At 41.6% G+C, this 15,881-nt stretch overlaps 1 protein-coding gene across 2 annotated transcripts; it reads left to right on the top strand.

Annotated features, from left to right (window-relative positions):
- The first annotated feature begins 4,854 nt into the window (after positions 1-4,854).
- SRI (sorcin) lies at positions 4,855-15,881 on the top strand. Of its 2 annotated transcripts, XM_068934741.1 has the most exons (8): positions 4,855-5,130; positions 5,905-5,988; positions 9,311-9,380; positions 10,076-10,119; positions 11,129-11,276; positions 11,442-11,555; positions 12,273-12,331; positions 15,145-15,881. In XM_068934741.1, the coding sequence occupies exons 1-8, from the start codon at positions 5,080-5,082 to the stop codon at positions 15,169-15,171; spliced, it is 597 nt and encodes a 198-aa protein (XP_068790842.1). In that variant the 5' UTR covers positions 4,855-5,079; the 3' UTR covers positions 15,172-15,881. The 2 variants fall into 2 exon arrangements, with proteins under 2 accessions (XP_068790842.1, XP_068790843.1); XM_068934742.1 differs by lacking the exon at positions 5,905-5,988 and having other exon boundaries at positions 4,873-5,130.

Here is a 15,881-nt window from a genome sequence, read left to right as displayed (position 1 = left end):
TATTCAATCAAAGGATTAAGGGAGCTTGTATGACTCATCAGTGTGTTTTAAATTATCCACGTTTTCAGTATTGAAGGTTTTGAAACAGGGTGAGTCATAAAGGAATACAGATCACTTGTAAAGTGATATGCAAAGTAAGTAGAACTGTAAATGCCTTTTCACAGTCATAGGTGTGTATCATAGTTATCTTTAGATATTTTATACATTAATTAAAACTGCAGTTGAAGACCATCGTGGGAACCATCAAATTGCAAACTACTCGATCTCAGAAATTAATACTGTCACTGAAAAACTACTTTTTAGCTTTACTTCTATAAAGATCTCATGCCTGGGGAATACGTAAACTGCTCTATTTATAATGAAATCAATGTGATAAGTTGTGTTACTGTATTGCATTGGATAAAAGGTGATTTTTACCAACACAAATAATCAGAATATTAAAAACTCACTAACAGCATAGGTAAGATTATCTTGTCTTAGTCTTTCAGTGATCTCTTGCTGATGCCCACAGAGTGATGAAAAAGTCTCACAGTACCGAACACAGAGAACTGAACCAGAGAAGGGAAGGAGTATGGGAAAAGGAAGCGGTCACCACTAAACCATCTGCTAAAGAGTCTGGAACTGGGAGTTGGGAGGGAAAACTAAGACTGGAAGTCACATGGCATTGGAGAAAATCCAAGTGGCTCAAAATGGACAGTCAAAATTTATAGAAACTTCTAATCTCCATAATTCTCCTTACCAATAAAGTGACAAAAATGCCTAGCCCCTCACCCTTACTTACAGGTCATTACTTGATGATTATTCCAACAAAATACTTGGCTATGTGACGAGTGCCACAAGAAATCCTTGTAAAAAATAACTCCCTGCAGAACAGAGTAATATGCAGTAAATATAACAAGGAGGGCTGGTGTCAAAGAGGAAGAAAAACAGCTGAATAAGTTGAACGGCATTCTTTGTGGGCTCTGAGTGAGGTGTGAGTTCTATGGGGAAAAATGGTATTTTCAAGTGCCTACTCTAAAAGGCAAACTAAGGTTGTATATTCTATTTTTGCTCTTTCTGAAACTTTGGCAGGGTTCTTTTACCAGCACTTTTACTCTATTTTACTGCCTTTTGGTCTATACTACATTTACCTTTCTAAATAACCACTACCTCACTGGTTGAATTCGTGTCTCTTCTCAAGTTGTGGCAATTAAAAGCTAATGAGATTTTTATTTCCTCCTCAAGTAACTTATTTTCAAGTTTTTATCCCCTCATGTATGCTAAGTAAACATTTCAGAATATTTGAACATTACACTTCAATTCCCTTTCTCCTCCTTAGCTTCTTTTATTGCAGTTCTAGAAAGGACAAATTCCATAGCTGGTTTGCCAGGAAAGTGTGAAGCCTCAGCATGCAGCCACTAAGCACACAGCTACTAAACCAGATGGGAATGTAAGTGGCAATACTGTGCAGCTTAAGGCTTTCAGTTCAGGGTGGCTGAATTTACATGTCATGGCTAAGTTCATCTTAAACATATATGAACTTAGTTAACTGGTGGAGCAAAGTGAGGGAAGCACAAAGTATGTGACATATAGTGGATTTATGCTAGCCTTTGTTCACTGTGAGAAAATATGGTGAATACAATTAATGTGAGTTGTGATTAGGTTTTAAAGTAGTAATGCTAATACTGTAACTCAGTTTTGAATTTCATCTTGATATCTTATTAAAAAGAATCCCACAAAAGTTATGGAATGTAAACTGTATACATAATTTTCATTTCCTCGACAAAATTATTTTACTTAGATCTCTTAGGAAAATACACTGAACTATCTAAAAGGGCAATAGTACTAACATTCCGTGTTGCTTGAGTTCAGTCTTCCCACTAGAGAGATTACATATTCTTGCAGATTTGCATCATCAGTACCTACTTATCTTATACAGATCTCTTACTGTGTATTATCTAATGCTAGCTTCTTAGTTGTAACGTAAAAGGTTACCACAATTTAGTAGCCCTTCGGAAGGCAGACCTTTTGGTTTATCTCCTCGAACAGCCTGCCTTTTGCAAGACAATTATATAAAAATCCAGCAAAAAACAAATGAGCTAGTGCAAACAAAATGCCTACGCAGCAAACCATATAAAGTATATCATTGCGTCTGCCTCCTAGTTCCTTTGCTTATGTGTTGTCGAATTTAGACAATCTTGTAAACATTAACTACTGAGTGCAGTGTTCATCACCAGGAGTCTCACTCAAAGCACTGCAAATGGAGGATGACTGCATATTCATGCCATGTTCAAGCACAGAAAAGAAGTAACTGTGAAATACTGCTACCTTTTCTATACAACTAATACTAATATAACTGAAGGTTTTAGTACCTTCATCTAGCAAATGGTCTATATCTGATATGTTTATTCTCACTAACATAGTTAAAAATGCCTTCCTGCTATCTTTAAGCTATTTGTCACAGACATGTATCACATTTGACCTTTTGCTTCTCTTATCACTGTAACTCTTTAAATCTTATCACTTATATTCATTGCCATTTATTTTCAATCTTTCCAGTCTTGAGTCATTTTATCACTGTACCTATATCTTATTTTAATTAGAGAGGCTTCTTGCCCAGATATTACTACGTGTACTGTAACCAGGTTCAGCACAGTATCTCTGATAATGTATATGGCACGTAGATTAAGTTTGGTAAATAAAACTACCTGATCGCTGCATGGTTTTATATTAAGAGATGCTACTCGAACAGTCTTCTGAGGTAGGTGTTTCTTAACGTGAAAAGCTATTCATAGTCACTACTTCGTTTCTCTGTTGCCCTGAAAAGACATGCTTTGTGCATGCCACTCTGTGTGATGAAGATAATAAAATAAGGATTTGCTTCTTTCCGTTGACAACCCTCCTGGATATTAAATTTCATAGAACAACATACTACTTGTCATATTGCTGGCACTGTCAATGGTATCAGCACAATGAGTGCTGAAGTGGTAAAAAATATACTATAGAAATATCATCTGAAAGCCATGTTTACAGGATGACTTAGAAGCTGAGGAAGATGACTCACTCCAAATGAAAAGTTTACTGTAACTTAGAGTGATTAAATTAATACAGACCTACACCAATTAATGAAGTTCTTCACAAATTATGCTAAACAAACAGAAAATAAACTGTTATTTTATAACAGAAAATAACCAGCGTTTACCCTGCAAAGCCTCCATCAGAAGATTTTTCTCAGTTATATGGAGCCTAGTATACAACTTTTCATTTTCTGCCAACTTAATCAAATACCTCTCATAATGAGGAAGTTCTAATACTTTGCACTAAGTAGACCAAGCCATGGTCATTTCAAGTCATTGCTGCTTTCTGGGGTACTGGAGGGAACAAAGAATTAGTAGGGTTAAAATACAAGTTGCACCAGCGAGTTCTTGCAGTCTAGGGGAGGCTGTTAAACAACAGTTTTGCTTGGTGCTGGCTCGGACTCCCGAGGTTAATTGCCAAAATCAGAGCTGCCTCAGATTGTGGTCTGCTGGTAGGGCATGGCATGAAAGGCCTTTTTGTAATTGTAGTATAACACTAGACTTCCTACCTCTTTTGTATTTCATAAGAATTTATATCTACTGACCCAACAGAAAACTGAACAGCTTATTTATTTTCTGTCTTTGGGACAAGGGATAGGTGTTCAGGCTTCAAAAGGAAAGCTATAATAAAGTGGATGACATGCTTAATGTAACAGATAAAGGCATTCTGTGATATATGCGTAAAAAAAAACCTATTTAGTTTATGTGCTTTATTGTCTTGCTTTTTTGTAAATCATGGATGGGTGATTTAAAACTAATTTGACATTGACATATACGCATGGTTCATTAGTTAGCATTTCCAGGACTTTCTACGACTTTACAGTAGATACCAGCATGACAAAGACTACCTTTGCAAAAAAAGTCATCAGTGCATCCAGCGATACTGTGGGGTCCTGCAGAGTTTCTGCTGACTGATGCTGCAAGTTGTCCACACGAGCGTGAATCCTCTTGGCATTACTGCTGCCGCTCACTCGGATGTACGGCTTCTTTTTTAACCACGCATTGATTACCGCTGGTGCCGCTTCCCCCTGTGCCTTTGAAAGCTGATGACAGGGGCACCGCAGCAGTGTCCGGGTTCAGGATGAGCTGCTCCCGCTCATCGCCATCGCACGACACAGCACGGCCGGTCCCGGGGCACAAACGTGGCAGGGGCTGGGTAGCGTGACCGGATCCTCCTAAATACGCATTAACACTCCTAGTCTCCAAAATATCTTTCTTCTCTTGATGGGTATCAATAACTTACAGTGGGGTCTAATTTTCTGTAATAACTTCAGTTTTGACTTCTGGCGTAATAATGAGTCAGAATTCCTTATTCCCAATAGGGCTACCCGCAACCCTTTTGCCAAGCATCAGTCTCAGAACCGAGCTGCAGACAACTCAGTGTTTCCCTCTATCCTCCTTCCAACATCAGCTGTACCCAGGGACACCGCAGAGGCAACCCTGAAGCTACAGGGGGAAAAAACTCCGCTCCCATAATTTCAAGGGTTTCTCGTGCGGTGGAAACACGAGGAGCTGCTGAGGTGAGACCTCGCCCACCGACGCGCCCCAGGAGCGCCCGCAGCCCCCGGCCCTCCGCAGCGCCGCCGGCAGGCGACCAAATGGCGCCCAGACCCCGCTCCCGGCCGCGCTGCCTCCCCAGCAACGACAAGCGAAAACGGAGAAGAGGGGCCGGGGCCCGCGGGGAGGGCAGGCCATCGGCGGACGAGACCAGAGCCGCAGACACCGCAGCGCCCCAACTGCCGCCCCCTTCAGCAACGAGGCGGGAGGAGCCGCCCCGGGCCGGCGGCCTGTACCACCCGGGGAGGGGAGGGGGGGCACGGAGGGGTCCTTCAACTCTCGGCGGCACCCTGACGCGCTGCCGCGCCGCTCGCCTGGCAGACTGGCGGCCGCTTGCTTCGGGCGGATGGCAAAGCCCGGAGGCGGGGGCGGGAGGCCCTTTCCGGAGCCTGCCAGCCCCCCTCCGCCTGACCGAGTGGTTCCGCCCGGGCGGTAGCGAAGGCGGTGGGGCAGGTGCCGGCAGAAGATGGCGTACTCCGGGCAGCCCGCTGCCGCCGGCGGCTACTACCAGGGCGGGGTGAGCGAGCGAGCTGGGCCGCAGCGCGGGGTGGCGGCGGCGGCGGCGGCGGCGGCGGCGGGGCAGAGCCCGGCAGCAGCGGGGCGACTGGGGCGCGCAGCTTGGCCCCGTGTGCCAGCAAGAGGCCGTTTTACGAGCTCTCTGCGGCCTTAGGGGGAGCCAGCAGGAGCGGGGGAAGCTGCACCGCGGCCGGGGCTCGCCGGGGCCGTTGGTTGGCGGCCGGGCGGGCCCGGCGGCAACGCCGCCGCCGCCGCTCCCGGCTCGGCGTTGTGCTCCGCCCGTTGGCGGCGCGCCTGGGGCTGGGCGGTACCGCTGAGGCCCGGCCCGGCCCGGGCTGCGGCCGCGGCTACGGGGTGCTGCCCTGTCCCTCCCCCCCCCCCCCCCCCCAAGGAGGGGGAGGGAAAAAAGGAAACGCTTGTTGTCCCTGCAAAAGATGGGTATAAACGCTGTTAGGCTTCAGCTGATAATTTGCTCAGGTCGGACAAGATTGGCTTGTGTCATTCCACCACGTTTCTTTTAAGAGTCAATTCTATAAAAAAAACTCAGCCCTTAATATAAGCACATGTTTTCTTCCAAATATTTTCCTTTGAGATCTGTCTTACTTTCTTGAAGTGCGGAGAAAGTTCTGCGGGGTCTCAGAAACAGCCTGTGTTCGGGACCCTGTTTTGTGCTAGTAGAAGCATAGGTTGATTCTTAAGTACAAACATTGCAACTTCTTACAGTTAACTGAATTATTCATGTACACTTAATTAACTTTCTTCTTGATTTCTGAAGTACGGAGGTGCCCCAGGAGGACCAGCATTCCCTGGACAAGCTCAGGATCCTTTGTATGGTTATTTTGCTGCAGTAGCTGGGCTGGTAAACTCTTAAAACGTTTTTTATTTGTTGAGGTTATTTGTCCTGGGGAATAATTTCTACCTTAGCTTTTGGGGAGAGGACTGCCCAGTGTCTGTCACTGGGAAAACTCTATTTTTCACGTCTTTAAAAAGGCAGATTTGTTGAACTTAGTCCTTCTACTGAAGTGTGCCAGCACTGTAGAACAGCTAGTTAGCATTACTCAAACTATGTAGCTACTATATAGGAACTATACAGTTACCTGAAATATAGCAACTGAGTTTTGGCTCAGTCCATGAATAGGGAACATTGTCAGTTTCAGCAAAAAGAAACCAGAAGCATTCTGGAAACATCAGCTGTGGAGATGGCCTTACTCTAAACAGGAAAGACTAATAAGAAAGATTGTTATGTGATGAAGTGGCTTAATAGACTCACAGATAGAATGGCAGTCTTTAGTTATGCCAATATGTGGATTTGCTTGTTGGATAGAATGGTTATTCTTTCAGAGAAGTTGTGCCATCATGCACAACTTTGATTTTAGGCCTCTGCTTATTTTTTTCCTGTTATTCTTCACTACATTTTAAACTTATTTCCTCTAGTTTTGTGTCTCATATTGTTTCCATATGATTAAGCATGTTGCTAGGAATAAGTATTTCTTGAAGTGGATTACAAAGGTTATGTTATGAACAAATAAGTTAGATTTATTGAGCTAGAAGTTCTGTCTTTGCCAGCGACACACGTTGTATAGCTATTTATTGCACCTTTCTAGGATGTATGCAAATCTAAAACTGTGCTCCTGGACCTGATATCCGCAAATACACGTAAATACAATGTAAAGGTTTCAGTTCAACAGGCATAGCTGAGGTTTAAATTTCCAATTTAGGAAGACTACAATTTATGTTATTGCTTTCTGTTCTCTCCATTATTCTTTTGAATTAACAGTGCATCTTATAACCTAAACATTACTTCTTTAATGTTGCTTATAAAAGTCTGTAGACCATGTATTTGTTATAATAAATGAGAACACTGGAATATCCTACACGTAATGAGGCAGGCCTCTCTACTAAGGTGGAGCCCAAGTAAAATTCTGCTGAATGAATGCTGACAATTTGCCTGCCAGCTCAGGTGCCAAAGGGTCCGGGTGCCACCAGATAGCATTCCAGGAATCGGCAGTCAAACCAGTAGCTTACTCCGCAAGAAAGAGAACATTCACAGTGTAAAGAGAAGGAGGGAGGTTATAGCAAACAGGCAGTGCTGTGAAGAAAAGGTGACAAGAGCTGGACCGCAGCGAAGCACGGAACATGCCCAGACTACCCAAGCGAGGCATGGTTACTAAAAGCTTGGGAATCAGTTGAGGTAACAGATATAATCAAGTTAGTACATCTCTTAAATACTTCCTTATATAATTGTAGGAATCATTCCTTATTAAAATAATGTTTCCAAAACAACCCAGTATGTCCTTGGAATCAGAAGTCTGTTTCATTGAGTACTAGATGTCCAGATGTAAAAAGTCTATAAGGAGACAGTGAAATGGAACAGATAAAATATCAGTTGCCTTTGTAGCCATTGTGCAAGTATGTAAAAATCCAAATCTTACAGCTTTAGATTTTACAGCTTACAGTACTTATTACAGAATTAGTAAAGCTTTTGGTTATGGCTTACTGCTTTTACTGCTTTCTCACCTAAATAATATATAATGTCGTGCACAAGCTTTCTATAAAATAGTTTATAACAGAAATTTTGTCCTAGATTTGAGAAGTTTATTGCATTTGTTTATGGAAAAAGTCAAAAGCATGGTTTCAAATCTTTATTAAATGAATTGAAGGTATCTTTGTGGGAACTAATAATTTGCTTATTAAGTCTGTTTACAAAGCACCTATGCTGAGTATAGTTTAGTCCTTAAGTTCTACTTTGAGAGGAGGAAGAAGGGGGTTGGGGGAGGGGAAGGAAAAGCCGAGATATTTTTTGGTAGTGTTAATCATCTAGATCCTGCCATTTCTCAGAATGCACAAGCACTTCAAAGAGATTTGCTGCTTAATATGCATGGCTAATTCAAATCGTATTTTGGAATTTTCCTGTAAATGTTATGTTTTTATTGCATCTGTATAGTTAGGGTGGTAGAGTAGATTGGAAACCATTCTGGTTTTAGCTGTCATTAATGTTCTATAGAATCAAAATGTCACTGCTCTTTCCCCCCCCCCCCCGACCTTGTCAAATGTCATGTGGTATAATAACTATGCTATATTGTATAAATAAACATACTTTTGTTTCAGAAAGTTACCTAGCTGTACCATCGTGTCCAATCCATTTACTAGTGTATCCCAGTTATTTTAAAAAAAAATTTACTGGATTTAAAAACCTTAGGAAAATGCTGAAGCAAATAAATTTGTTTCAAATATGAGGCAACTCTTATTTTCATATCTAATGCTTTATATTGAAGCCACATCATTTTGTATTCTCTTTTGTAGTCTATTTAATGCTTTACATTAAAGTCATACCGCTTTGATATCTGCAGATACAATGTACCACCCTTGAATGAGGTTAAATTATACTCAAATTCTCTGTGAACTGAAGTTCATGTTGTGGGTGTGAGGAGTGTGACTTAGGATTCCAGCTCCACTTTTGACGGTTCATTTTTTCTATGACTTAGCACTTATTTTCTGTGTTTGCCCCTGAGAGAGATGCTTTGGAAGGGAATCATATTCAGAATTGCACAGATAGGTGTCTACTCTGTTTTTTGTTCTCCTCCCTCCCCCCCTTTCAAAATTCTTTATTTTCTGCTTTCATTTTTTGGCTAACAACTTACTATTCCCAAGCACCCCTTTTTTAAAATTTGTCAATCTTAAGTCTGCCTTGGTAAGATGATGTATGATCTGGGTTCCAGGTTTCCAACTCTAGCAATGTGATCATAAGCCTTTAAACTAAAGTGAAAGTAATACCTATTAACTTGAAATTAGTACTTTGAGCTGAGTTGAGCTTCTCTGGAAGATTTTGTGCCTCGATTTCTGTGTGCTTTGCTCTCAAATAGATGCTACCGAAATTTTAAGTAGTTTAAAAAAAAAAAAAAAAAAAAAAAAGTTAAGTTTAGAGCAAACTTGCTGCAAATCCTGATTATTTTTGAGTACTTAAAGTCACTAGATGTGAAAGCTAATGCATGCTGCAACAATATCAACTGAAGAGACACCATTAGAGATGCAAGTTATAAAAGGCAGTTTCTGTCATATAGCAGAGACAAGCAATCAGTTCCCTTTTGCAAAGGTAACCGATTTAATGCTACTGAGAAGAGAATACACAAACTGGAAGAGGGAATTCAAACTGTAGCTGATCTATCTTCTGTTTTCAAAAGGATGGACAAATAGATGCTGATGAGCTACAGAGATGTCTGACCCAGTCAGGAATCGCAGGAGCGTATAAACGTAAGTCAATAAACAAAATACCCCCACCCCTAAAGTATGCTTATTCTTACTACATCTGCTAGGAAAAGCATGTGATTGTGCTTTCTGCAGAGCATTTTTTGTTGCATGGTAAAAGGGCTTTCTTGACATGTGGAATACTTTCAAATACAAATTCTCTGTAATTAGTTCTGTGTCTATAGGACTTCCCTTCTCCACCTGCTTAGTTCCCCATTGCTGAGCTGTGGAGCTGAAGTGGTGGTTTGTTTTGTAATGGACAGGCAATTCTTAAAGTGTTTTGTTTTTAGGTTGAGTTTTGATACTGGCAAAAAAGTTTCTGTGCTGGAACCCCTCTGTCAGGGTGCTTAGTGTTTGATTTACAAAATTGAGTTTTTGTGAGTAAAGCTGGGTTGCTCAAGTGATCCCTATGGTGAAACATAAACAACCACTTCAACTGAAACCCAAAAGCTTTATGGATTAAGAGCACGTTAATTTTATTTATGATTTCAATGGTCTCTAGATTGTGTCATCAATATTTTTAACAAGTCATGATTAGAAGGTCTTACTTGGATCAAAACATGGTATGGCTATATACAGTGGAAGCAATTATATAATACATTACCTAAAAAAGACTAGTTTTCAATTTTGATTATATAAAGATTAAAATTGCTTATTATAATGTTTTAATACCGGTGTTGTTTTTCATTTTTCTAATTTAGCTTTCAACTTAGAGACTTGCAGACTCATGATCTCAATGCTGGATGTATCCTTTATTGTGATACATAAACATTTTTACATTACATAAACAAAGATAAGGGAAAATGTTTTGTCATTTCCATTCAGACCTTAGTTCGTGTATGTAATCGGGTATGACCGTGAGCAACAAAATCCCTTTCTTATTCTGTTTACAGGATGAAATAATAATTCTAATAAATGAGACTCTCAGTGGTTGACCTTTCATAACAAGCGGTATGTCTCTGAGTCTTGGACTGTTTCTCCATTGACTGTGTAGTGAGTCAGGTCTGGCAGCCCAGAACAGAGGTTTGGGCAAATCATTTATTGTGCTTTTAAAATTGGACACCACTGTAGATGTCCTAATGAATTTAAGCGTGTGTACAGAGCTTGAATGTCTAAGGCCTCCTAAATCCTGTTCATTGAATGAATCAGGTCCAGGTACCTTAAGGAGATGGTATATGGCATTCAGCAGTGGAACCTGTAGAAGACTTAGGTGTATATAATGCAAGCTTAGAACCTTTGAAGACTTCTAGTTAAAACTTACAATGTTCAAATATTTAAAAAAAAAAAAAAAAAGTACAAATGAAACTGGAAGAGCTGTGAACACCCTGCTTAGGATAACAGAGAACTGGTGTTATTCTAACTTAATTTTTCTTTTTGGCCTCTGTTTTTATTTCAGATAGGTATGTTACTGCTAACAACTGCAGTACAGTGGGTAAAGAGAAGATAGCCAGCTAAGTTACGTTCACAAAGAGCAAATAGTTTTATAAGGTTTCACTGAGGGGGAAAAAGTGGAGAGAGAGTGATTTCTCTGACTTTTGGTCAGAAGTATCATCTGTCTGTGCTGTGGGACGTTCTAGTTAGTTTTCCACGAAAAGGAATAATAACAATAAAATGTTGATAATAGCCTCACGGTATGTTATTTCTCAGACTTCAAGAGTTTTGACCATAGATGATAAAAATACTAATTTCCATTGAACAGAGGGCTTTTTTTAATTTTGGAAGCTAAGAAACTTTTTTCTTAGCTTTGGAATCAGAGAGATATGTCTGGTACACTGGGATTTAATGAGTTTAAAGAACTCTGGGCTGTTGTCAATGGCTGGAGACAACACTTCATGAGTTTTGACAATGACAGAAGTGGCACAGTGGATCGCCAAGAACTAGAGAAAGCCTTGACAAATATGGGTAAGTTGTGAAATTTTCTGGCTTCTTACACTGATGTTAACTCTCAGCCTTTCCCAGCACCCATTAAGTGCTGTAGTAACTGTCACATATTTCCAATAAAAAAGATGTTGTTATTGTGTTAACTCACCTGTCATTTCAATGTGGAATTTCTTTCTTTTCCAACAGGATTTAGATTGAGCCCACAGGCAGTGACAGCAATCACAAGGCGATACAGCACCCGTGGAAAGATTACATTTGATGATTACATTGCCTGCTGTGTAAAACTCAGAGCTCTCACTGGTATGTTGATTATGGCTCTGTTAATAGCATGTCCATAATAGATTTTTGTTCAATAAAATCTGATTACTCGGGATCACTAAGGCATCTCAGGTTCAACTTTTATGTAACACAATCTGTTTCTTTCAATGGAGTTTACAGGCAGAACAGGTAAAATTATAGATTCTGATTAGTTAAGTCCCCATTGAAAAAGAGACTTAATACAGGATTTATTCCAGAGACTAGAAAAGTTGTTTTCAAAATTGGGGAACTGTTTATTAACAGAACATAAAGGGTGGGAGGCACGCTGTCAATGGTAAGTGATCAATATGAAGATTTGTCATACATATTGGATGTGATAAATATGAAGATTAAGAACTACAAACTAAGTCTGGGAACAAATTGTAGTGTTCTTCCTAAGCTCTCATCCATGTGATTTGCTTTTGTTTCCTTGCCTCTGTTTTGCTCTGCCCTAATTCCCCCTTTTGTACCTTCTTGAAACCTTGAACTTTTTGTTTTACTTTGGGATGAAATTCAGGGAGGTGAGAACTTTGCATGAAATGGTTTGTAATTATGAGTAGTAACATATGTGGACTAGTCTTCTGATACTGCAGAAGACAACTTGCAATAGGGGTGAGCCAAATCTAAGAAGAAAGTACAATACATTTAAAAAAAAAAATTGATTAACTGTAATTCTTCTTACCTGGTTTCTGCATTTATTTTTTAAATACACTTTTGCAGAATGTTTTAGAAGAAGGGATGCATCTCAGCAAGGTTTTGTGAACTTCCAGTATGATGATGTAAGTCAACTTTAAGGAATCATTTAAAACTTATGGGGTGAAACTAAAGAAAAATGAAAAACTAAAACTGAAGAGAAACAATAGGGATTTCAGTTTACAGAATCACAGAATCACAGAATCGTTTAGGTTGGAAGGGACCTCTGGAGATCATCTAGTCCAACCTCCCTGCTCAAGCAGGGTCACCTACAGCATATTGCCTAGGATCACATCCAGGCGGCTTTTGAATATCTCCAGGGAAGGAGACTCCACCACCTCTCTGGGCAACCTGTTCCAATGCTCTGTCACCCTCACAGTGAAGAAGTTTTTTCTCAGGTTCAGATGGAACTTCCTGTGGTTCAGTTTCTGCCCATTGCCTCTTGTCCTGTTGCTGGGCACCACGGAGAAGAGGCTGGCCTCATCCTCTTGACACTCCCCCTTCAGATACTTGTACACGTTGATGAGATCCCCTCTCAATCTTCTCTTCTCCAGGCTGAACAGGCCCAGCTCTCTCAGCCTTTCTTCATAGGAGAGATGCTCTAGCCCTCTAATCATCTTGGTAGCCCTCCGCTGGACTCTCTCCAGGAGTGCCATGTCTCTCTTGTACTGGGGAGCCCAGAACTGGACACAGGACTCCAGGGGAGGCCTCACCAGGGCTGAGGAGAGGGGCAGGATCACCTCCCTCCACCTGCTGGCAACACTCTGCCTAATGCACCCTAGGATCCCATTGGCCTTCTTGGCCACAAGGGCACACTGCTGGCTCATGTTTAACTTGTTGTCCACCACGACTCCCAGGTCCTTCTCTGCAGAGCTACTTTCCAGCAGGTCAGCCCCCAGCCTGTACTGGAGCATGGAGTTATTCCTCCCTAGGGGCAGGACCCTGCACTTGCCTTTGTTGAACTTCAGGAGGTTCCTCTCCACCCAGCTCTCTGGCCTGTCCAGGTCCCTCTGAATGGCCGCACAGTCTTCTGGTGTGTCAGCCACTCCCCCCAGTTTAGTATCATCAGCAAACTTGCTGAGGGTGCACTCTGTCCCTTCCTCCAGGTCATTGATGAATACGTTGAACAAGACTGGGCCCAGGACTGACCCCTGGGGGACACCACTAGCCACAGGCCTCCAACTTGACTCTGCGCCATTCACCACAACCCTCTGAGCTCGGCCATCCAGCCAGTTCTCAATCCACCTCACCGTCCACTCATCTAGCCCACACTTCCTGAGCTTACCTAGGAGGATGTGATGGGAGACAGTGTCAAAAGCCTTGCTGAAGTCCAGGTAGACAACATCCACTGCTCTGCCCTCATCTACCCAGCCAGTCATTCCGTCATAGAAGGCTATCAGATTGGTCAAGCATGATTTCCCTTTGGTGAATCCATGCTGACTACTCCTGATCACCTTCTTGTCCTCCAGATGCTTAGTGATGACCTCCAGGAGGAGCTGTTCCATCAGCTTTCCCGGGATGGAGGTGAGGCTGACAGGCCTGTAGTTTCGTGGATCCTCCTTCTTGCCCTTTTTGAAGACTGGCGTGACATTGGCTTTCTTCCAGTCCTCAGGCACCTCTCCTGATCTCCAGGACCTTTCAAAGATGATGGAGAGTGGCCTAGCGATAACATCCGCCAGCTCCCTCAGCACTCGTGGGTGCATCCCATCGGGGCCCATGGATTTATGGATGTCACGTTTGCACAAATGATCTCTAACCCGATCCTCCTCCACCAAGGGAGAGTCTTCCTTTCTCCAGCCTTCCTCTCTTTTCTCCAAGGTCTGGAATTCCTCAGGACTGGCCTTAGCAGTGAAGACGGAAGCAAAGAAGGCATTCAATAACTCTGCCTTCTCTGTATCCTTTGTCACCAGGGCACCCGCCCCATTCAGCAGCGGGCCCACGTTTTCCCTAGTCTTCCTTTTGCTTTTGCTATTGATGTATTTGAAGAAGGCCTTCTTGTTGTCCTTGACATCCCTTGCCAGATTTAATTCCAACTGGGTCTTAGCCTTCCTTGTCGCATCCCTGCACGCTCTGACAACGTCCCTGTATTCCTCCCAAGTGGCCTGTCCCCTTTTCCACATTCTGTACACTTCCTTCTTCTGCTGGAGTTTTGCCAGCAGTTCCTTGCTCATCCATGCAGGTCTCCTGCCCACTTTGCTGGACTTCTTCCTCAGAGGGATGCACTGATCCTGAGCCTGGAGGAAGTGACGCTTGAATTTGTGCTTGTATTTCCTACTGTTATGGTACTACCTGAGAGCCTGATGGTCCTGGTTTTTGTTTCAGTCTGCTCTTCTTTGGAACTGAGCTAGGTAGAAGAACTGTAGTCAAATCTTCTCTCCCAAAGTTTTTACCTATTTTGCAGAGGTTTGTTTTTGTTTTTTTTTTTTTTAAGTTTTATTGTGCATTTTTTCTGGGCTCCACAGCGTTCAAGAACATCTATACAGGTACACTGCTCTTCAGGCTCAACTTTTCTCTTACGCACTTAATGTGCGCATGTACACATGTGCATGTGTGCAAATAGACATATATTTTTTTAAGGCTTATTAGGCATTTTGTGGTGGTGGGACAGGGGGGTGAATCCTAATCAGGCAGGCTTGTAGGACTTGGCTTCCTGACTGCACCTGTGTGGGAAAAGGAAAACAGTAAGGTTAAGTAATTCCTGGGTTGTTTTGTTGTTAAAGAGGTGCTTTGTTTTAAAATTAACTATTAGCGAGTTTTCATATTTAGTTTTAAAGCTTTATTGTTTGTGGACTGAACATGACTACAAACTCAAAAGAGTAGTGACAATGGATATTTTAGGAGAAAAAGGGAAAACTTGTTCTGTACCACAGATTTAATAAATGGTTATTTTTTCTTTCAGTTCATACAATGTGTAATGAGCATCTAAGTTGAAAAGAAGGAAGCCGTGGATCATGATGATTACCATTCCAGTTTCTTTTGCTTTGCCAGAAGTTACCATGATTGTGTATCTTAATATTGTAATTTTCATATTTTATGAAGTTACTGAATTATGCACTTGCCTTTATTTAGTTTTAATAATGAATATAAACTAAAAATGTACTGTCATCTTTAACTTTCAGCCTCTGACTATTAAAGATTTTTTATTTTACATAAACTTGTAAGTCACTATGTAGAACTCAAATTATGTAGACAGTAAACTTTTCTGTAATGTGTTTACTTCACTAAAACCGGTTCCTGGAGAGCAACTTAACTCGTTTCTGACTTGAACGGTATCATGTGGCTGGTGATAATACATAAGATGATACATATTCTTTTGTCTTTGACAGTGTAAGACAGACGTACAAATAGAAGGAGTGAGCTTTTGGAATCATCGTTTTACTGTGATCTGTTAGAACATCAGTAAATTGAAGTCGCTTGTTTTGACAGCTAGGCATTTTTGGGATGAAGTCAGTGGTACCAGGCGCAAAGTGTAAAATGACCGTATTAGAACGTCTTGTAAGCAGGGCTGTGTAGAACCATAGCACAGAACTAGAACCCTTTCAACAGGGTGAACTTGTGTATGGTGCTTTTATTCCAGAAAGATTATCATTCTGTTTGTGTCGATATATAAAACGCTTCTAAATGTTTTAAAAACTA

This window comes from Struthio camelus, chromosome 2 (genome assembly GCF_040807025.1).
Source record: "Struthio camelus isolate bStrCam1 chromosome 2, bStrCam1.hap1, whole genome shotgun sequence".
In the NCBI taxonomy this organism is placed as follows: Eukaryota; Metazoa; Chordata; class Aves; order Struthioniformes; family Struthionidae; genus Struthio; species Struthio camelus.
Note: the sequence above shows the minus strand (reverse complement) of the source record. Positions and strands in the feature narration are given on the sequence as shown.